Source organism: Danio rerio, chromosome 9 (genome assembly GCF_049306965.1).
Source record: "Danio rerio strain Tuebingen ecotype United States chromosome 9, GRCz12tu, whole genome shotgun sequence".
In the NCBI taxonomy this organism is placed as follows: domain Eukaryota; kingdom Metazoa; phylum Chordata; class Actinopteri; order Cypriniformes; family Danionidae; genus Danio; species Danio rerio.
In genome coordinates this window covers 8757972-8782203 of record NC_133184.1, presented here as the reverse complement: position 1 = coordinate 8782203, position 24232 = coordinate 8757972, and the positions used below count along the sequence as shown (strand labels likewise).

General features: G+C 36.3%; 1 protein-coding gene across 1 annotated transcript in view; it reads left to right on the top strand.

The window, feature by feature from the left end:
* The window catches only part of col4a1 (collagen, type IV, alpha 1), a 100121-nt gene that overhangs the window by 34199 nt on the left and 41690 nt on the right, over nucleotides 1–24232 (top strand). The window contains exon 2 of the mRNA XM_688948.11: nucleotides 23635–23694. Coding sequence (XP_694040.5) covers nucleotides 23635–23694 — 60 coding nt within the window. The remainder of the gene's footprint in view (nucleotides 1–23634; nucleotides 23695–24232) is intronic.

Here is a 24232-nt window from a genome sequence, read left to right as displayed (position 1 = left end):
TATCATAATAGTATTCTCTTACAATAGCATTCTCTTACTTCAATTCATGTGACATCAAATAAAGTTTAGCAGAAATGTAATCTAAAATGAATCCAAAAGTAGTTTCATTATCTTGTCACAAATTTATAAGCTAAGAGAATATTACAGACAACTTTTTTTCCATGTGATTTGTTATTAGTAATAAGTAACCTACACAGCTTTTCTCATTCTCATATATATATATATATATATATATATATATATATATATATATATATATATATATATATATATATATATATATATATATATATATATATATATATATATATATATATATATATATATATATCATTCATGTTAAACATAAAAGAAAGTGTATTGGAGAATGCTGTAAACCATTAACCATTGGTATAGCTAAAAGAGAAAAAAATATAAAGGTGGATAGTTTCTTCCTTTGTGTTTAAAAGAGATGTGGTGTACTATCACTTGAATTAATGAAAAAAGGAGAAATAAGGTGAGGAGTTGTGAGTTATAGGGTTTCATAATATTTGGGCTAATGGTGCACTTAAGCTATGCTGAGGTTACTGTATCAATGCTTAATCTCACCTGCGTTGAAAATAAGTTAACATATATAATTGCAGTTCTTGTCAGCTATGTCTTTAAGCAATTAAAGTGTGTTTTTAATTCCACTGAGCACGGAGGTACGTGAGCGAGCCAAATGCTTGCATCTGGAGTGTGTTAAAAAGTCAATGTTTTTGTTGTTGCCATGAAGTCTTGCTGTTTTCATCATAACATATACATGCATACAGTACAGGTTGTGTGCCCAAACAAACACAACACAGTGATGTATGGTTATTTTTTAGGAGGGCTTCTTTAAAAAATGAGATGAGGCACTATTCTCCATCCAATTAACCCAAAAAAATCCACCCCTTTGTTTATTACTTGTTGTTTTTAGTATCAGCGTGAAAGTGTTTACTTTGCAATACTAACCATGTACAGCATCTCACAAAAATGTGATGCTTTTTTATATACTGTAAATAGGTTTTCTACTAAATATTTCAGTAAGATACAAAATGTATGTTATATTAAGCCACACAAGCCTTAACACTTAAATAAAACAGTTGTCACATATGCAAATATTTCACTGAAAGAACTGTTCACTGAAAGTTTCTCTAGGAAATTGAAATGCGTAATGTTATGCTACCAGCACACAATATTCTGTTTGGAATATTTATTTAACCTTTCTGTCATGTTCATATCCCACCCCTTACTTTAGTGTTTGTGGTCAAAATTGACTGATAAATTAAATTACAACAAAAACTACATTTTTTATCCCTAAATTTTTTAGAACAATTTCTGAAAGTGGTGTTTAACGGGAATTTATAGAGTTAGACGAAAAATAACTGCATTGAAAATACAAATAGGAAATGGAAATGTAATACAAAATGAACAATACATGACAGAAATCAAAATACTTTGTTTCATTACCAATAGACATTGCACTAAATTAATTGTCACAGTGTCTGACCAAAGAAATTAAAACTTTAATCCATCTGAATTATTAATCAACTAGCAAAGCACAAACAATAACTGTATCCTTTCCTGTGTACTGAGTGCTCAAATTTTCCTACAGGTGGACTATATTAGTATACCAATGTTGGGAATAGTGACTGAGAGTATAGACTATGGCTGCGTCCAAAACTGCCTACTACTCAGTAGGTACTGCATTTGAATTTAACCGTACTACTCGGCCGTTAGAAAAGTACGTTCTATACAGTATGAATGAGAAAAGTATGAATGGAATTCGGACGTACTACAGTACATACAACATTTTGTCATGGTCACGTGACCTACCTGTGTCAGTTCCGTCGCTTTACTTCCATTCATAAATTCGCTCGCGGGGCATCATGGGATAGCACAGCATGCATGGGCTGCGTACTCCTGAATCTCGCCGGAAGTAGTAAGTCATCCGGGTACTTCTCGCATACTGATTTTCGAATTCTATGAATTCGGACATACTACTCGGCTCGCATACTGATTTTGGCGTACTACATAGTATGGAAGTATGCGGTTTCGGATGCAGCCTGTGAGTATGGACAGAACTAGCACTAGTTATACTTTGAAACGAGATGCTGTTTTCATACTAACATATACATGCATACAGTACATGTTGTGTGCCCAAAAAACACAATACAGTGGTTTATGGTTATTTTTTAGGAGAGCTTCTATAAAATATGTAGCAAAGCACAAACAAAACTGTATCCTTTCCGGTGTACCGAGTGCTCAAATTTTCCTACAGGTGGACTATATTAGTATACCAATGTTGGGAATAGTGACTGAGAGTATAGACTGTGAGTATGGACAGAACTAGCACTAGTAATACTTTGAAACGAGATGCTGTTTTCATCCTAACATATACATGCATACAGTACATGTTGTGTGCCCAAAAAACACAACACAGTAGTGTCCTACAGGTGGATTATTTTAGTATACCAATGTTGGGAATAGTGACTGAGAGTATAGGCTGTGAGTATGGACAGAACTAGCTCTAGTTATACTTTGAAACGAGATGTTAAAGGTCTAATACAATAAAATATTTGATGTCAAGCTGAGCTGAAAATGAAATATTTGATGCCAAGCTGACCCAGAGATTTGCTGAACAGAGATTCAGAAAAGAAAGAAAGAAAGAAAGAAAGAAAGAAAGAAAGAAAGAAAGAAAGAAAGAAAAGATCTCATTCATATAATTTAGTAAGATTTGCTTATCCTCACTGATGGTTGGGTGCCACACCTCCTTTTTAAAAACTTGTACAAATTAGCCACTAAACTGACAGAATGTAAAATAGTTATGCTTTCTCATGAGATCAGGCTGGATGATTGTTCAGTCTGAAATGTGTGAGTGAGTGTGTGAATATGTGTGTGAGTGAGTTGGGGATGGATACTCTTTCATTTCCTATGGCCGTCACTTTTGACCGGGAACACCACAGGTGTAACAAGGTTGATTAAACCACTAAAAATTCAATGAAAGAGGTGATCATCACTTTTAATTGTTCAAGTGCATAGTGTGGAGGATATCAAAACACAATATTTATGAATGCTTTAAGTTGTAAATCGGTCAGATTTGACCCGAACACGACGGGAAGGAGTGTATATCAAAGCAAGACACATTCAACAAACTTCTTCAAGCCACTCGAGCCAAACATATTTCTTATTACATGTCAGTTCTACAAAAATCTCTAAATCTGAGCCCACTTGTCCTGTTAATTCGTGTTTTTATTTGAATTATGAAGACGACACAGTACCATGATTCATGCATCAGTGTAGTATAAACCATGTACACAAACACACAATAGGGTATTCTATCATTGTTGACCGATGAGGTCATGTCCAGTCTCCTCTGGGGATTCCAGGCGTGAGCAGGACAATACATGTGGACTGTCTGATGCAAGGAATGCATAGTCTACGTCTCCAGACACATTCAGTGCCGTGTCAATGTGTAGATGTGGAAACAATGCCATATTGAGTGGCTGTGTGTGTGTTTTTAATGTTGCCGGCTGTGAGAAAAGTCCTTTCTGCTGTCAAAGCGATCACAGTACACATATGCGCATATGTACTGTAGTTACTGTAGCAGAATTCAAACAATGCCACAAATAAGGAACAGTGATTTCATCCAAAAAATGGGATGATCCCAAAGCTGAATCACCAGATTTCCTTCTATTCTCCTTCTATATAGAGAGCTTTTCCTCATTTGGTGGTTCTCTTGGCTGCAGTCCTTGATCCAGATTAGAGTCTTTTGTCAAGTACTAAGACAAATATGCTACTCTAGTGACTCAGGATTGGCCCGGAAAGCTGTGCTTCCTGCTAATATAGGATGTTGCCTTCCTGTATAGAACGAAGTGGAAGTAGGCATACAGAACAAAGTGTTAGGAAGTTTTTTTTTAAGGGATAGTTCACTTAAAACTTACATTTCTGTCATAATTTATTCCCCTTTAATTGTTGCATGTTTCTTTCTGCATATATCATAATAAATGCATAATTTAGATTATATCAAAGTATAAATGAGAGCATCACGGTGGTGCAGTGGGTAGGACTATCACCTCACAGCAAGAAGGTTCCTGGTTCGGGCCCCGGCTGGATAAGTTGGCATTTCTGTGTGGAGTTTGCATGGGTTTGCGTGGGTTTCCTCCAGGTGCTCTGGTTTCCCCTACAAGTTCATAAACATGTGTTATAGGTGAATTGAATAAACAAAATTGGCCATAGTGTGTGTAAATAAGAGTGTATGGATGTTTCTTAGTGTTGGGTTGCTGGATAGTTGGCGGGTCATTCCGCTGTGGTGACCCCTGATTAATAAAAGGACTACCCCAAAAAGAAAATGAATGAATGAATACAGTATAAATGAAATAGCCACACAGCAAAATTTCTCTGTCCAAGCTCTGGCTCACACAATCAGCTTTTGCTTGGCCCACATGCAACAGTGAATTACAATACATGACTGGACCAAGTTGGATTTCCAGACAAGGGACAAACATGGACCATATCTGGGCCAAGTCTCAGCTAATAACCCATAACTGGGCCAGACATGTTAGTGTGTCACGACTGCAATGGAATTGATAAACCCAAGAAGCTTTGCACTGGGTGTGCTTTGGACGTGCTTTTTTTCTAAGCGACCTGACTGGTAGAAATTTTTTTTTTTATCCAAAAATGATGTAAATGTATTTTAAATGTGGGTCAAGATAGGCCAAGCTTACGTGGCCCACATATATATTTTTTTTACATCTGGGCCGAATAGTACATTTTACATCTGGCCCAAGTGTTGTGTGCCGCCTTAAAGACTGTGCTACTTCTGCCAAACCTAGGCCATGTTTGGCCCAAACGCTGTATGCCAGAGCTGGATGAATGCTGTTCCAGCAAGATGTCAAATCTGGGCCAGAATTCTTTGCTACCTGGGTATGAGTTTGTTTGCTCACATTGTTAACAACACATTGTATATTTTGGTGAACAATTCTGTTGGTTTTTAGTTCAATTTTCAATTTCGTCAGTCTTAGGTATTGAACCTCCAACTGTCAGTTTTGACAACAAAACAAAATGATGAGAAAAGGGTGTCTGTTAGGTTGTAATAACTCTTTTAAAACCAATTTCCAAATTGTTCTAAATGAAATGCCTACTTTATTACATCTAATCAGCTCGCAGTATAAAAAATAAGCCACGGTCACAGTTTTCTCATTTAATATTCCATTTCTTATATCAAAAAGCACAGCTTGCGGTTCATGCAGACTTTAAGGCATATAGTACTTTAAGGCATTGAAGTCCGCATGAACCAGCTGAGACTTTTTAGTTTCTGTATGTTTATATGTTTCCAACTGAAATGGAATATTAATAAGAATGCAGGGTACTTTTTTTGTTTTGCCTCAGGTTGTCATCAATAGCAGGACTACCACTCCAAAAGCAGAACCAAAATAGTCAGACTTTGATTGAAGATAACCAGAACAAACCAATTTTTTTTGTGGATTAACTTACACAGATTTATTATTCACCTTAAGAATAACCGAAGCAATCTCATGGTAATTCATAACTTTTTAATTTATTGGCTAATTAGTATGAATTCGTACGATCTAATTCGTACAGTTTAGTACGATTTGCTCATCACCCAATGACGGTTGGGGTTAGGGGTGGAGTTAGTTGCCACTCATCCTTTTTAAAATCGTATATTTTTCATACGATTAAACTCGTAAACTTAAAAAACTTAACTTTTTTAAACTTAAAAAACGAATTCGTACGAATTAGCCATTGAACTGACAAAACGTAAAATACTTACGTTTTCTTATGAGATCAGGCTGAAATAACAATACAAGCTAGTAAAATTAGTACATTTTAATTTCACGTACAGACTTTAATACCCATTTAATGGTCTAACATAAGCACATATGAACTTACTTGACCTTATGCTGCAATGCAGAAGTGCGGCCATTTTTGTGGTTGTTTTAGAACATCCGATTCAGTCACCTATGAGAGAAAGGACTCGGAATAATAAAAGGCAGAAACCAGTCAAAATACTTGCTCTACAAACAAGTGTTCACGACCATACATGAAAAGTTGAATAATATTATAGGAAAACATCATAGGGACCTGTTTTTAATGTCTAAAAAAATGGAAGTGAATGAGACTGAAAATCTCAAGCCAAAAAGATTCCATTTCTTGCGCCTGCTTGTGAATAATAAGGTCAATAGGATTTCCTCACAAGCCTTTTTATTTTCTTAATACCTAAGGTGTTGAAATGTCATTCCAACATAGCTCACTTTAAACAACATCCATGCTTTGTGATCAGTTCAGCCCTGATTCTCTAAATTAGAAGCATGGCCTACTTTCTCACTTCTCAGCTCTAATCGACTGCTACTTTTATGGGCAGTTTTAGTGTTTCACAGCCTCACTTTCCACCTTGAATCTAAAATGTTGCACTTTGCCTCACTAATGACATCTTTAGCAGAGTCGTGTTTAATATGGTAACGCTATCTTAACAGGCTCCACATGGCAGCTGTAATCGGAGGTCTGTTGACAGGAATGTCATTCTGTAAGCCTGATTTTGCTGTCCTGTTATGGGGTGCGACAGATAAAAACCGGACATTCTCAAATCCCATTGCAAAAGTCAGTTTATTGAAGGGTTAAGACATTTATGTTTGTGTGTTTTTTTTTTATCTGTATGGGAAGGAAGCACCCTTAAGCCTTACAGATATGAGCAGCGGGAGGGACTGGATGTTACATTTGGCAGAGTACCAACAGGAAAGCTTTTGTTTTAGTTTCTGTTGGTTTGGAAAACAATAACAACAACAATATTCTGATTCACTTTAGATAAAGAAGCCACATGATAAGTAATCACAGGCAATCTTTGAGAAAAGGCTTTTGCGTGTTTAAACTGCAGGAAATAATGCTGTGACTATCAGAATAATGTTCTCCCATGCCTTATACAACTGTCTTCTTGTGCAACTCACAGCAACATTCTCATACAAGGGTGTTGTGTAATTAAACAGCAAAATAATAAAAAAATATACATAGATATATTTATAATTTATATTTAGAGTTTAATTTATAGACCCTCGAATTATTGAATTATTAGCCCGTTTTCATCCCCACTCCCATTTCTGTTTAACGGAGATAAGATTTTTTTCAACACATTTGTAAACATAATAGTTTTAATAACTCATTTCTAATAACTGATTTATTTTATCTTTGTCATGATGGCAGTACATTATATTTTACTAGATATTTTTTAAGACACTTCTATACAGCTTAAAGTGACATTTAAAGGCTTAATTAGTTGATTAGGTTAACTAGGCAGGTTTGAGTAATTAGGCAAGTTATTGTTTAAGGATGGTTTGTACTATCGAAAAAATGCATAGCTTAAAGGGGCTAATAATTTTGACCATAAAATGTTTTTTTTTTTTTTTTTAATTAAAAGCTGCTTTTACTCTAGCTGAAATAAAACAAATCAGGCTTTCTCCAGAAGAAAAAAATATTATCAGACATGCTGTGAAAATTTGCTTTTTTTTAAGCATCATTTGGGAAATATTAAAAAAAGAAAAAAAATCAAAGGGGGGCTAATGATTCTGACTTCAACTGTATATATTCTTAGGTCATTTACAGTTTTGTTTTCCTTGCTTGCTTTGACCTGGTTAAAGAAAATAAGTTCCACTTCATTTTCTTTATCACTATCCCAGCAGAGCAAAAGACATGTCTTGCAAATTTGTAAACCCTTTCTCATTGGACTGACACATTTCCCCCAACATTTTTCAAAACAGTTAACACGAATGTCATTCAAGCAGTCCAAACTCCATTGTTTTAGCTATGGCAACCAAACAGAAACCATCTATTCTTAACCATTAGAAACTACCAAGAGCAGTATGAATTCACTGAAGCACCGGTTTGACACTCCTTCACACAAATCCTCCATTACTGTAGCAATTAGTCTGTAAACATTAAAAAGGGTGGCAGGTCTTTGTTGTTCTTTGGTAGCATGGATGGAGGAGGTCAATAGTGGCTGTGTCCTACACTTCCAATAGATTTGACTGTATATTAGTTTACATGTGTTTTCTCTAATAGTTACAGTATTTTATTACTTTTGTCAGTTTTTTTACAGTATTTCAGTTTCCAGCCACACTTTGAAAAATATCATGAATTCAATATAAATTTCATCAAAGCATTTCTTATTTTAGATCCAATTCTTTGCAAAAAAGGCTAATTTGACAGCCCAAATAGAAGAGAGGGGCCTGGCTGCAGTGCAATCTGAGCTGCATCCAATGCTTTTTAATGCGCTCACCTAACCCCACCCCTAACCATACCCATCACAGTGATGTCACTCACTCCATTTAGTGCATTGAGTCTGACATTGCATCGCTAAGTGATGCAATCTCAGCTTGCATCATAAAGGCTGGATCCAGATACTATTGAAATAGAAAGACAACACATGGCATTGGCAATAGGCTACAATGGGAAGCAATAGTGCACTGATTCACACTGAGGTCTGTATTTTGTATTTCGTTGTCCAGTGTGTAATGATTAATTAAAAGAGCTCATATTGTTGTTTGCAAGTTGTGTTGTTCGAAGGTAAAACTAGCTTTTGTTGCATATTTTAAATGTTTTGACGCGGTATGTGCGTTTTGCAAGCATTTTGACCATGAGTGCCGCTGTTTAGGCCTGCGTGTTAACTGTTTTGAAAATGTGGAGTTTCAATTGACGGCTGCATTAAAACAATCAAGAAAAACTGCAATAAAAATTGAGAAAAAGAAGAATTGAAAAAAACTGTAAAACTGAGTGCTGAAATATTTTTGCTAATATTTATCATTTTAAAATTTAGATTTATTTATTTTTTTGTGTTAATTTAGTTTTAACAAAAAATATTTTTAATGTAATTTATTTTGTTTTGTTTTGTTTTAATTCTTTTGTTGATTAGTTATTTCCAGTGCCTCAAATAAAGGTTAATGAAAATTAGTTTGCTTTTTTATGTTCAGTTTACATATAGATTTTGATTCATATACTGTATAAATATATTTACTTCCTTTAACAAAACATAGATGGATGGATGGATGGATGGATGGCTGAATGGATGGATGGATGGACTGACGAACGGATGGACAGACAGACATCAGATAGATAGATGGATGGATGGATGGATGGATGGATAGATAGATAGATAGATTGATAGACAGACAGACAGACAGACAGACAGACAGACAGATATGATCTATCTATGATCGAGATATGCTCATGATCAATCCATTGTACATTTCAGAACCTAAAATGAACTGTAGCCTTTAAAAAAAGGAGGAAAGAAAGCAGATTATAACAAAAGCGCTTAAGGTTTGGTCAAGGCAAGTTGCATGTGATTCTTCAACTTGACTCAAGGCAAAAGATCTATTTATAAATGCTACTATAAGATTATCTTGTTATGGAGAACCATTGTGTGCTCCCCCTGAACAATTTCCACATTATCTGCTGACCTTTAAGTGACACGCAGGTTACAGACTCACTTACAGTATATCTGAGATCCATGTTTCAAGTCAGCGGTTACAATTGAAGCATTCCTTATGGCATACAATGTATACGACAAGGATTTTTTCATACGCTAACTGTTGAGTTTTCCAGGGCAGCTGGTATCAGTTTTCGCGGCTGTATCGTGTCAAAGAGAAAGGCCAGCATCATGACATATATTTCCACATACATTACACGGTACATCTGTCTTCTACTCTGTTTAAGCAAAAGAAGGACCGTGCTGGTTTCTCTGTGCTGAAACACAGATGGAAAGAAGCCAAACCGACAATATCCACCCAAACTGTTTGTACCTCTGGGATTTAGAGGCTTCATTTCACAATCTTTCTTGACTTATTAACACTCCCCTTCTCTTGCTGCTCATTAAGTTAAAATACTGCGATGAGCCTGAAAGTGGCCTCTGAACGCTCCCTTTTAAAACAGCCTCCCTGCACATTTTAATTGCACACGTGTGCTTTCTCAATCCTCCTTCACCTTTATCTTTTGAAGATCTGCATGATTTTACAGTAACACTGACATACTGTAAGATGTCCTCGGACTTTGAGGAGTCTACAGTGCTCTGTAATTAAGTACACTCGATTTTGAAAAGGAATTTTTTTATCCATTTTCTTAGCGAACATTTTATATTATTTTATAATTTAATTACTATTATATATTTTAATTATTTTATATTATTAACATTTTTATTTTATATGTTTCCATAAGCCATATAAATTTGGTTTACTTGTTTTTGGACAGTTATTGTAAATTAATTTGTTAGATTAGCTCTATTTCCCAGAGATGGGTTGCGGCTGGAAGGGCATCCGCTGCGTAAAAACTTGCTGGATGAGTTGGCGGTTCATTCCGCTGTGGCGACCCCGGATTAATAAAGGGACTAAGCCGACAAGAAAATGAATGAATGAAGATTAGCTCTAGATTTGGCTTCAGTACTGACTGATCTAATCAGGGTGTCCACAGGCTCCTAAAAAGTCTTAAAAACCTAAATTTTAGGCTTTAAAAAGTCCTAAATTTACGGAGATGTTGCATTGTAGGTCCTAAATCATTTTAAACAGGTCTTAATTTTGCTTTGTTCAAGTAAAGCTACTCAATTTGGCCTGACATCCATCCAATGACCAACAATATGTCTCAATAAAAACTTATTTTTTATATGTCATTTTTTATTACAGAGATACAATTCACAACAGCTGTTAAACATTTCTACAGCAAATAGAAATAAAAAACTAAAAACAATTACTTGATTTTTCATGATACTGTAATACCAGGCCATTAAAAATCTTAACCCTGTATAAGTCTAAATTATTACTCTTAAAAAGTCTTAAATTTGACTTGATAAAAACGGCAGAAACCATGTTTAATATATACGCACAAATATAACCCCATAAGCATCCTATAAAAAAAATATAAATCATAAAGTGAGATTTGTGAGGGGTGTAATCATATGCCATGAACTTTAGGAACGCATTTTGAAAATCATTTTTGATGTATAAAACACTTTAGCCATTAATATGTTTTCAAGATACTGAAAACAACACAAATGTCATTCATTCATTCATTTTCTTGTCGGCTTAGTCCCTTTATTATTCCGGGGTCGCCACAGCGGAATGAACCGCCAACTTATCCAGCAAGTTTTCACGCAGCAGATGCCCTTCCAGTCGCAACCCATCTCTGGGAAACATCCACACACATTCACACGCACACTCATACACTACAGACAATTTAGCTTACCCAATTCACCTGTACCACATGTCTTCGGACTGTGGGGGAAACCGGAGCACCCGGAGGAAACCCACGCGAAGGCAGGGAGAACATGCAAACTCCACACTGAAACGCCAACTGAGCCGAGGTTCGAACCTTCTTGCTGTGAGGCGACAGCACTACCTACTGCGCCACTGCCTCGCCCACACAAATGTCAGTGCATGTCAAAACTTCTCCAGAGCCCCAAAACACCCTCAGACCCCAGAGGGTTAAATATGGGTTGGTGAGTTATAAAAAGGCAAGTCAAGGGCTAAAGGCAATTTTAGAGGAAAAATTTGCAATATACAGGAATATTGAAATTAATAAAATTGTCTCTTTATGAACTGAATTGAAATATACACAGTTTTAAAAACAGTTTACAGCTGAGCAGGGGCCTCATGTATCAACGCTGCGCACACACAAAAACTTTGCGTAAGCCTGGTTTCACACTCACGTTTGGATTTGCTAACGATTAAATGAATGTGAGAATGTGCGTTGGTCCGCGCCAACTTCATATCTTGTGTGTGCTTGTTTTATTTCCATTGGCAACTCCTAGAGGCAAATATGTTAAATTGCACACTACAAAGTATCGCACCAACACATGTGAAAAACATTGCTATTATAAATTGATTTAGAACGTGTAAAAGCATTTGCCAGTGTATACAACTTTTAGTCTATGGCAATGGCAGTGTTGGCCTTATTAGAGTAGACGTTGTCAATGGTCGAATCCGAAGGCTCCAAGGTGGCAGGGTGCGCGATGGGTGGCTTCTTGGTGAGTAATGTATTTAAAGATAATATTCCAGCTAGGTTTTTAAAAAAAAAAATTTTATTGAGTAAAATTATTTAACTGCATATCAGGAGACCGCTGTTATCCATTAAAGACGTGGCTGTTAACAACCCACAAACTGACCAAGAGCGTAGATACAATGATTCTCACACTCGGTCAGTATAGAGCGGGCGATTGTGCATCTGAAATGCCAGTGGCGCTGCCTTGGGAGTGGAGGAGTGCTGCTTTACCGCCCTAACAATGTGTTACTCTAATACATCTGTGTCTCCCACAGACACGGAACTACTCCAGACAGTTAAGTGTCGCCCAGAATTAAGGCAACTCTCACCTCAGAGGATGTTAGTTCAGCATCCTCTGTTCCCCCGCCTGTTCGATCCACACTTTGACAGTGCGCCACTGTTCTCCTCTTAACCTGCACCTTTACATCGGACCATTTCTTTTGTAATTCACTCACAGTGCGATGTTCAGACCCCACTGCATTAACTGCGTCAGCTAAACACTCCCACTATATATATTTTTTTCTTTTGTTATTAATTTCGGAGGACAAACTTGCAAATAACACAGTTTTTCTCCGGTCTATCTCCATTAGGAGCACCTCCAATTCACATTCCGTGAAATTTCCCTTCTTGCTTGCTTTTGCCATTGCTTTTTCGTTTGGTTTTGCCAAAGTATAGAGTCATTACTATATTTATTAGGAGAAGGAGGCAGGGAGGGGTTTTGCGCTTGTGTGCTCAGTTTCACATTAATTCAGATGTACAAGGAGAATATGTGTGTTTCATACATCTGAATTTTTTACTATGACTCACATTTACAGCTTTGTCATTAAGCAATGTTTAAGTATGAATCTAACGCAAGTCTTTGTACATGAGGCCCCAGGTGACTGTTATGATGTATAAGGAAAAAAAAAAATCAGAAATGGAAACTCAAATAGCAAAATAAACAACTCATTTCATTTTCTTGTCGGCTTAGTCCCTTTATAAATCCGGGGTCGCCACAGCGGAATGAACCGCCAACTTATCCAGCAAGTTTTTACGCAGCGTATGCCCTTTCAGCCGCAACCCATCTCTGGAAAACATCCACACACACATTGGAAAACATCCACACACCTACTGCGCCACTGCCTCGCCAAAATAAACAACTCAAATCAGCTAATTTAAACTGATTAATCACTTGTTTCCATGCATTCATGGAGAAAACACTCAGTCCAATGTTTATTTACATTTACGCCTCAAAGAGTCTAAAAATCATAGCTCATTCTGAAACATCCGATTATACATGTTTATTATACAATCTGACAAAGCATGAAACAAATAATGATATCTCTTCCAAACTCCCACCTCCTGCCCCAAAACGAGCAAACTAATTGCAAAAGCCAAATAAGGGCCTACTCACACTATGCTATCCGTACCGCACCCAGGCCCGTTTCCCGGATGGTTTGAGAAGTGTGAGTGCTCTGAATCGTGCTCAGATTCCCTGGCCTGGTTGGAAGAGGTGTGCCTGAGCGCGGCTTACTTGGGCTTTGACGCGGTAGGCTTGTGTGTGAGTGCAAAACGCGGCAAAGCCCGAAACTGAAAGCGAGACGTGACTTTTAAGGGACTGTTTCATATGGATTTATAATCATTCTTACTGTTTAGTAAACGCAAACTGCCGTAGTTTATGAAATACGCAAACCCTCACTGCACAACAGCAGACCTAACATATCTGACTCCGTGTCACCGAATCCCTAAGAACTAAAGCGATATAACTAGAGAAATCTCCACTGTTCTGAGCGAGAGCGCTTACTGAACAGCACAGCATCGATGACGTAAGCGTGCCCAGGCCTGATTGTAATGTGAGTGCGGGCCGTCGGGGGAGACGAGAGGGGGGACAAGCTTGCTTTGGCCCAGTGCGAGGCAACTGTACATAGTGTGAGTATGCCCTAAGAGAAAGCAAAGATTGGGAAATGGTCTCCTTTCACACTTCAGTTATCAGATTTCTCACTTTTTGGACCAAACCAGCTCAAAAGAAGATTTGAGGACAAGTTGTGTCTTTGTGTGTTTCACACCTGATTCCTTCTTCACACTTTCACGGATTGTTTCCTCTGAAAGCCATCCAAAAACGCACTAGACAAAACCAGAAAAGAGACGTTTATGTTTTACAGGCCATCACAAATATATACGATAATGTCTTTAAAAGCAAGAACATTTAGTCACTCTGATTTTTTTTTAGATAAAAAAAGATCAGTTGTAAAGTTTTTATTATTTTTTTTTATCAGAACTCTTTGTTGCTATTTTCCTGCTCTGGTCATGTTTGGGTTTGTTGTGATGCAAGGCTGACCCAGGAAGAAAAACAACAGCAAAACAAATATTCCCATTTCAAAGCTGTTCCCCGCTGCGCTGATCCAGGCCACAGATTAGCAAGCTGTGTTCTGAACTGCAGATAGCCATCGCTGGAGCTTCTAGTGCTAAAACATATATAGGCCGAAGATAAAGCAACAAGCGCACATGTGCGAGATCGTGCTACTCATGCATGCCGGCAGGGGTGGATCTGACATCAGTCATGCGTTTGGAGGAACAGGAATGTCTGATCCTCAACAGATCTTGCTTTGGTCTTTCGAGATCTGCTGGTTGTTTCTAACCGGAGGAAAGAGGGATGCAGACACGATTGTCAGCTTTCATAGGTTTAGTACTCCTGAAGTAGTATAGTAAGGGAGATTATACTAAAAATTGAAACAGAGGGCTGTAGTATTGACTTCTTTTATTTTGTATTCTTTTAACTGTGGGATGACATCATAATGCAGGTACACTGAAAAAAATGCAGGCTTCCACACAATCGATTTTTGCTGGGGCAACATGAAGAAATTAAGTGAACTTATTAGTTTTTACAAATTTAAGTGGTTTTAACATAAAAAAACTAAGTTGTCCCAACAAAATCTCAAGAATTGTATCGTTTCAGCTCATTTAAAGGGCACCTAGATTACCCCTTTTTTAAAATTTAATTTAAGTGTTTTGCATCTCCAGAATGTGTATGTAAAGTTTCAGTTCAAAACACCCATCAGATTTTTCATTATACCTTTTACTAGATCCTGTTTTATACATCTTTCCACCAGGGGGTTGTTTTGTCGTACTGCGCCTTTAAGGCGAGTGCTCCCCGCCTACCTTTTCTAAGTGGCTTTCTGCGTGGCTTAAGCCTATTTTATACTTCTGCGTCAAGTGAGAACCCACGTAACCCACGGCGCATGCGACGCGCGTGGCTGTGCATTTATACTTCTGCGCGCAGTCTCTGTTGGTCTGCATTAACACTCCGAAACGCTAGTTGGCAGTGAGGTGTAAATGTTTCTCTGTGTCGAGTTTCTTCGCTGCTGTTTTGTTTTCCTGAACACTTCCGGGATGTACAAGTGGCTCAAACTCGCTCATTTTGAGGCAGGAACCGGCGAACGTGCAACAACTTTAACTATGAGGTGAACACAAAACAAAACTTTCTATACGGAGCTCCTTCACGGGACTCCACACTTGTAAACAATCGCTCCATCAGGCTCGCCCCATTTACTCGGCTCTCGGTCCCGCCCAGACTCGTTAGCGCTACCAAGCCGACCAATCACAGAGCTTGCGCTGCACGTCGTTGCGACGTGTAGTTACATTTTTGAGAGGTGCACGTCAACGACGCCGACGGCAACGGCGAAGGGCTATGCGTCAGAGCCGTAGCATACGCCAGCATTTGACGCCGAAGTATAAATCAGCCTTTAATCTCATCCCTCGGCTGCGTCAGGCAACAGACAGACTAAAAGGAAGAAGATCTCATGTAGCGTTTGTGAGAAATACTACAGTAAGAACTTTTACCAATGAGTATTTGTTGTGCAGTTGCATTGATTAGTCACACACAATATCGTTACAAAGTTCACGCACGCTTTGTGCACGTCGGGTCTTGTTGACATGATTATACACGTGACTATCGGGACATGTTAATGCACGCAGCTGTCAATCAATTCGGTGGGCGGGGGAACCGCACTCCTACGTCAGGTTGCGGTCGGTCTGAAAACTGCTCCAATTGGTCCACCGTTTTTATGTTGTTAAATTGAAAAAAAAAGGACGGGGTGTGTTTATATCACCCCAATATGACGCTCTCTACACTATATATACACACATGTTTGTCCAAACAGCTTGAAAAGTAGATTTTTCACCATAGGTGCCCTTTAAAACAAGTAATTTAAACAAGCAACAATATTTTTTTTAAGTGTACGCTGAAAAAAATATTCAAAGTTGATTACTTGGTTTTCCTCAAAATATTTAGGTTAAGTGATTGTACACAATTCATTTGGGCTGAATATAAACAAACAATTTAAGTTGAACATTACAAATTTATCTTTTTTGTTTAAACTTAACACATATAAATTGTTTACAGCAATTTTGCAGCCATTATTTTTTTCAATGCATGCCAATAACTATTTAAAAACATACATTAATAGCAAATAAAGATGTTTAGCAATATTACAAAAATAACATTACAACTTTTAATACATCTGAAGAAAAAAATGTCCTAGCTTGAATATACTTTTAAACAATATTACACTGTAAACAAAATCTTGCGACCTTAATTTTTTTAGTTTCACCCAATGCATTTTTTTTTCTAGTCATATAAACTTACATCAGTCAATCTGACTCAAAATATTAAGATAAACTTTGCACAACCTAAAACAATGTGTTGAAACTAGTGCTGGGCAAAGATTAATGGTGATTAATTGCATCCAAATTAAATTTGTTTTGACATAATATATGTGTACTCTATATTTATTTCTTATTTACAGTATAAACACACACGTGCATGAACATATTTGAGAAAATGTTTATTGCTATTTACATAAAAACATATTGAACACTAGTCTATGCGGTGGCGCAGTAGCCGCCTCACAGCAAGAAGGTCGCTGGTTTGAGCCTCGGCTGGGTCAGTTGGTGTTTCTGTGTGGAGTTTGCATGTTCTCCCCGCGTTCACGTAGGTTCCCTCCGGGTGCACCGGATTCCCCCACAATCCAAAGACAAGTGGTACAGGTGAATTGGGTAAGCTAAATTGTTCACAGTGTATGAGTGTGTGGATGTTTCCCAGTGATGGGTTGCAGCTGTAAGGGCATCCACTGCGTTGGTGGTTCATTTCACTGTGATGACCCCTGATGAATAATGATTCAGCTCATTTTAAATAAGTACTTTGAACAAGCAGCAAAAATAATTGTTTTGAGTGATGATATTGTGAATGTTATAACAGATTATGATGACGACACACTTTATTTTAGACTAAAATACTGTCTTCAATGTTAATATTTCCTTCCAAAAAGAAAGGCTTTAAAAAGTCCAAAGTGGGCCCTGTTCCTGAAAAGTACCTACTTGTTTATACTAGTGCCTTTTAAGAAGTAGGTCAGCCCTATGTTAAACTGTTCGAAAAATCAGGCAGGACAGTGAGTAGGAGTATTTTACGTACAAAACATCCAGTTCCCTTGTAGAACGGAATACATTTATTTTATTAGCTTGAATGGCTGGAAGAGTCTTTCTCATTGGCTCTGAGACTGCATTAGGGATCTAACATTATAGCCAGAGCTTGGTCTGTTCACATACAGAAATGACACTCCAGGGATGGCGGCCTTTTGTAGAAATGGCCAGAGCAGGTCACGCCAGAGGTGATATTTGAGAGTGAATGCAGTGATTCTCATGGTCCTCGGCACCCACATGCTGATCCAGTTAGGCCTTTAGGAGGGCTCACGGGTGGGGGCAAAGAGACCCCGGCAGCTGGTGCTAGAGCTCGCCAGGCCTCCGCTTCTCCAGATGTGCAGACATTTGGCTGTTAGCCTCACACGTGAGCCAGAGATCGGCTGCAGTGTTGTGGAGGGGGAAAAAAATAGGTTCCCAGGGTCCAGTATCATGCATCGACCAGCTGTCCATCTAGAGGGAGTTTATTTGAGGCTTAACAGTAGAACACAGGTCTGTTAAATGCTTGGCCTCTGTTTGAATTCTGTCATCTTTCGGTTTGGACCAAAATAAACTCTCTGACATCGAATCTTAAATGAACTTGCCAATGAGTTGAGGAAATATACACAAAGAACACGTGCAGATTTACTTACAGTGTTAAAGAGATGGCTGTTGATTTTTAACAATAATAAACTGTAAAAATGCTTCAGTATTCAATTCAAGATTATTTAGATGCTGTAAAAAACACTCAAAATAACTGTTGCTGCTAGTTTAAACTACTTATTTAAAATGAGTTGAAACAACACATTACTTAAGTTTTTTGGGGGGGCAAATTAATTGGTTTATGTTCAATACACTTAAATTTTTTTTAATGGTTGTTTAACTTAATCACACTGCAAAAAAAATGCTTTTCTCACTTAGATTTTTCATTGGGTTTCTAGTCCAAATATCTAAAAGTTCTTAAATCAAGAAGCATTTTCTAGACAAGCAAAACATCTTGTTTTGAAAATAATATGCCAATATTTAGTGAGTTTTTCCTTAAAACTAGCTAAATAAACTGCCAATGGCTTAAGTAAAATAATCTTGTTTTTCCTTTTGACATAAGATTATTTTGCTTACCCCATTGGCAGCTTATTTTGCTTGTTTTAAGGAAAAACTCACTTAATTTGGGGATATTATATCTTAAAAAAGACAATATGTTTTGCTTTTCTAGAAAATGCTTCTTGATTTACGAATTTGTAGATATTTGGACTAGAGAAAAGACAAAAAATCTAGGTAAGAAAAGCATTTCAGCAGTGCAATTAGTGTTGGGACAACATAATTTAATTTAGTGGAACTCAGTATTTTTACAGTGTATCTGATATTTAATAGTTTCTGTATTTTGTTATTCACAAGGTTTTTTCATTTATTTATTTGAGTTTTGAATCACATTATGGGATCTTGATCTCTGCTCTATTGACTTTTAATGTTGAAAATTTAACTACAGTTTAACAAAGTGACTTTTTATTGACATTTTTGAGTTTGGAATAATATAATGTATTAGAAATAGTATATAGAAGGATATACATCTGTAATGTAACAGAAAATGTATATACTGGCAATGTATTACCTGTTTTTTGTATCATAATATACAACACATTCATTCATTTTCTTTTCGGCTTAGTCCCTTTATTAATCTAAGCTGAAGACTAAGCTGAAAAGAAAATGAATGAATATACAACAAACTGTAAAAAAACAACAAAAAAAACATCTCAAATCATAGGAGGCAAATAATGTAATATTGTCAGTCACACTGCTGCCAAACAACATCATGATCACACACATGACACTGAAGTAATGCAGCAAACATTATTGATCAACATTAGATGTTACTTTGAACTCTAATAAGCATAACTGATAAAGGAAAAACCTAACCATAGTAAAATGTCAGCAAAATACAAAAAAAAAAAAAAAAAAATGAAGTCATATGCAAATAATTCTTGGAAAGATTTATGGTTATTCTCCCTTTATATTAAGATAACTTTCTGTTAACCAGGTAACATAGATTTAATGTCCAACCTATACAACTGCTTAATTGTTTTATTTTTGACCATAATGCAGTAATACTGTGCTCTGTCAAAGTTGATTAAGAATGATAATTAGTGTGAAAAGTGGTCTATACATTTAGTAGCCTTCATTTAGTTTTCATGGGTTCAAAAAGTCATACCCGAACCCGAAGAGACCTGTAAATGTGCTGCACAGAACTGACCTGGACCCGTATGTTATTTGAAAATGAAACCAGAGAAATGGCTTAAATGTAAAACCATTCCGTTCCATTATCAGCACCACTGTGGTAAATAAAACCAAGCTCTGCTTCTTTATTTCCCGCTTACAGTACATTTTATTGTAATTTTAATATAAGTTGCATCATCATTTTGGGCATTCTCTATGTCTGATCAACTCTGGTACTACACACAGAACTTATTATTATTATTATAAATCAGGGCTTGACATTAACTCCTGCCTACAAGCTAAATATGAGTAGATTTTTAGTTGGCTCGTCACTAAAGATTAGATTTTTAATTTATGTATTTATGCATAAAACTTGTGTTTAGTTTTAGTTTACAGCTATATTTTGCTTGTTTTGACATATTATTTAAATTTTGTGGCAAGGAAATAATTATTTTGGTGCTGGCCAGAGAAAAAAAAATTGGTAAATCCTTAGTGTTGAGCCCTGAAAAGTCATGCTAAATAAAAACTAACTGCAATGCGACACTTTAAAACTACAACCCATTTGCTTATGCTCATTGAGCAAGCTCATACGCAACACACACAAATAAAAGTTAAATGAAATTTAAATCAAGTAATTTTAGTATGCCAAAATCATATTTATGCGTATAAAATATATTTTCACAAAACAAATTGTGACTAGTGAAAATGGTGTGTGGCTAGTAACATTGAAAAACTAATAGCCGCCGTGGCTGGTCATAAAAAATGTAAATGTCATGCCCTTTATACTATATTATATAGCCAACATACGTTACATGAAAAAAATAAAGGAAAAAATAAAATTAATATAAAAAATTATATTTAAATAATACATGAAATATGTTACATCCATTAATAAAGCACAACAAAGAATCAAAAAGATAGGACAGGTATATAATTTTATAAGACATAAGCCCCTTTCACACATATAGACCTCTCCGGAAAAATTATCAGCAATTTTTCCGATAAGGCCTGTATGTGTGAACAGGCCCTTTTTGAAAATACCGGTAAATTCGTTCTGGCTATTTCCTGGAAAGAGATGTTGAAACATTAACGGTAATTTGCCGGAATGCTGCGCTGTGTGAACGCAGAAGGAAGATTGCCGGAAAGAGCCCGCTCAGGTCTAGAACGTGCTGACGTGAGACGTCTACTTTAGCCAATCAGAACAGTCAGACGCATTCACGTCTGCGTGGTTTATAAAAATAAAAGCCTTTGAATATTTTTTCCGGACACATTTAGCTGCTAGATGTTAGTCAGATAATGATTATACTGTATGTACCTTCTTAATGTCAACTGTATAAATAATTATCGATAAGATGCTTATGATAAGCCGTTGTTTGTTTACCTTCAAGCTCTGCTTCCTTCAGTTGCTTGACATGTCGCGTGTGCCAGTGAAGAAGCGCCAGCACACACACATATCATGTACATCTCGACATGTGAAAGTGTTCCTCTATATTTTTATCGAAGTTGTTCACAATACTGATCCATCAACAGAGTTTGTAATGTAGTCAAATGTTTACAAATACAAGCACAGCCGTTTAGTGGACATTTCTTGTTAATGATGTCAGAATTTACCAGTATTTTGTAATGGATGTGTGAATAATCTTTTCCGGAAAAATTCTGTAACGTCCTCGCCTGTGTGAACAGCGCTTTTTAGAATTTACCGGTTTTGTCGTTCCCGAAATTTTCCGGATATTTACCAGTATCGCTGTGTGAAAGGGGCTATAATAAACGGGATTTTCATGACTCGATTTACTATAGTAAATGTTAAATTTGACAAGCAAATAATTAAGTATATTAATATTTTCCCCCCATCTTTGATTGCCTGCTTATGAGAAATGCAAAATAAAATTTTGGGTTGAGTAGCTGCATGGAGGCAAGATATGTGTACATTATCATGCTTAGACCAGCTATCCATTAAAAGGGAGTTTATTTGAGTCTCAACAGTAGAACAGGTGTGTTCAATTCTTGGCTTGATGGCTCTGTTTGAATCCGCAGGCCCCTCTTCATGATATCTGTCATCAGTGTGTTTAGACCAAACAATTTGTGCACATGCCAACAGCCTGTTTTATCTTTACGCTAACATACACATGTGTAGAGAGAGGAAGAAAAGGAAAAGATACTGATTTATTATGCATTCTGCGATTGTAAAGTTTAATGAATTCAACATTCCACTCATAAATTATTGTCATTTGTTAGTATAGATGTTTTCATAACTCAAGATTATTAAAGGGATACATCATTCCAAAATAATAACACAAACTCATCCACTTGTTTTAAATATATTTGTATATATTTTTTGCCAAGTGAAAGAAGTGATTTTCGACACATTTTTCAACAATAATTTTAAGCAAAAAAGATCAAGGTGCTTCAGGATTGGCCAGCCCAGTCACCAGAACTAAACATTATCAAGTATGTCTGGTGTAAGATGAAGGAGGCGGCATTGAAGATGAATCCAAAGATTTTTGATGAACTCTGGGAGTCCTGCAGGAACGCTTTCTTTGCCATTCCAGATGACTTTATTATTAAGTTATTTGCGTCATTGCAGAAATATATGGATGCAGTCCCCCAAGCTTATGGGAGTCATACACAATATTTATTATTTTTGCACCATGACTTTATATTCTATACTGTACATTATTTCTGCTAAGTGACAAGACTTTTGTCTAAGCAAAGTCAGACCTTTCTGTCCTAATTAAATATTTAAATATCAAGGCATGATTATATTTAAATTTGGTAAAATAAGCGTAAACTAAAGGCCTTTGCCTTTCATATAGGACACTTCTGATACCAAATGATCAACTACAAGTCAAGTTATTATTTGTTGTTCCTAAAACTTAGATAGACGACAAGACTGTCAAGACTTTCAAGACTTTACTGTCAGGTAGTGTACATATAGTATCTTTCTGCAGTAGTTGTTTTGCTAGGTACTAGTATTAAGTTTAACATGCACTTTAAAGACTTATTTAAGTTAAACAGGCAATCGAGGCTAATTGGGCAAGTCATTGGATAATATTCACCTTAATATGCATAATAAAATGCTTTTATTCCAGATAAACTAAAAAAGAAGTAAGATTTTTTTATTAAATATTATGGAAATGACAGTGAAAATGTCCTTGATCTGTTAAACATAGCATGGGATGTATTTGAAAATGGATTCAAATTTCACAGGAGGGACTAATAATTTTGCCTGTTGAAGGACTATACTAGAATGATTTGTTGGACTTTAAAACTACATAAGTCTACAACTGTGTGTTTGTTTACCTTCCACTTTCATTACTTGACGTTACATGCACAGTTTACATTAGCTTGTTTTGCGTTAGAACATTCATTGTTGATTTTTAAAAAGAAAACTTTTTTTGAAAGCAGCTGATTTACTATTGAAGTATTGAAAATGAAGATAAGTCTGTAGCATTGTGAGCATTCAGTAGCATTTTGTGTTATTATTAACACATTGTTCATCTCAAATAAATATAAAGTGCAGTTTTACTTGAGCCAACACAAAAAGTAACTTTTATATTGTAGTGAAATATTAAATCTCTGTCTTTAAAGCCTTTAGCTTATGTGTCTGTTTCAGACCCTGCACATATTAAATACATTTCTCGTAGCTGTCCTGGAGTAAAATATTGTTAAAAAAATGACTAATGTGGATCAATACTGTTCAACATGAAATCATGCCACTTTCTTCTATTAGCATTTTCTAAAAGCTTACATGTCCAAAATGATGTTGATTTATTCACGCTATCAACATTTTTCTGTTTAATTCTAAGCCATCAGTAGATTTTACCAGAATGTTCTCTTCATTGCCACCCTTGAGTCTCTGTACTCCATTAACCCATTTTGAATGCCTTTATCATGTATTTGCTGCCTCCTAGTGTTTCAAAGCTGACATAATTTTTCATCTTTTTCTTTCAGGGTGGATGCTCGGGGTCTTCATGTGGTGGTTGTGACTGCAGCGGTGTTAAAGGGGCAAAGGTGGGCATGTTTTCTTCTACTTCCTGCCATATTACCTATGTTGCATCATTTAAGATCAACAATAGTAAATATCTTTATTTGTTGTGATGGAAAATCAAGGATATTCCACCAAATATTATTATCTAAACCACTAATTATTATTGTTACCACACATTCATTCATTCATTCATTCATTCATTCATTCATTCATTCATTCATTCATTCCTTCGTTCATTCGTTCATTTGTTCAATTAATCATAAATGAATGAATGAATGAATGAATGAATGAATAAATGAATGAAAGCATTATTTTATTTTAAATGTGGAAGAAATTGGATTTCTCCTTTATAGATAAAACGATTATTATCACTTTACTCAAACTCAATCCTACACAGTAGTATACACAGTAAAGAAAAATGATTAGCAAGTGATCTCCTTTCCCCACATAGCAATAAACATTGTTGTAAATAGTGGAAAAAGTGAAAATCTTAAAAATGTAAAAGCTAAAAGAGATCAAATAATTTACAATAAGCTTTACAGAAACAATAAATGTATTATA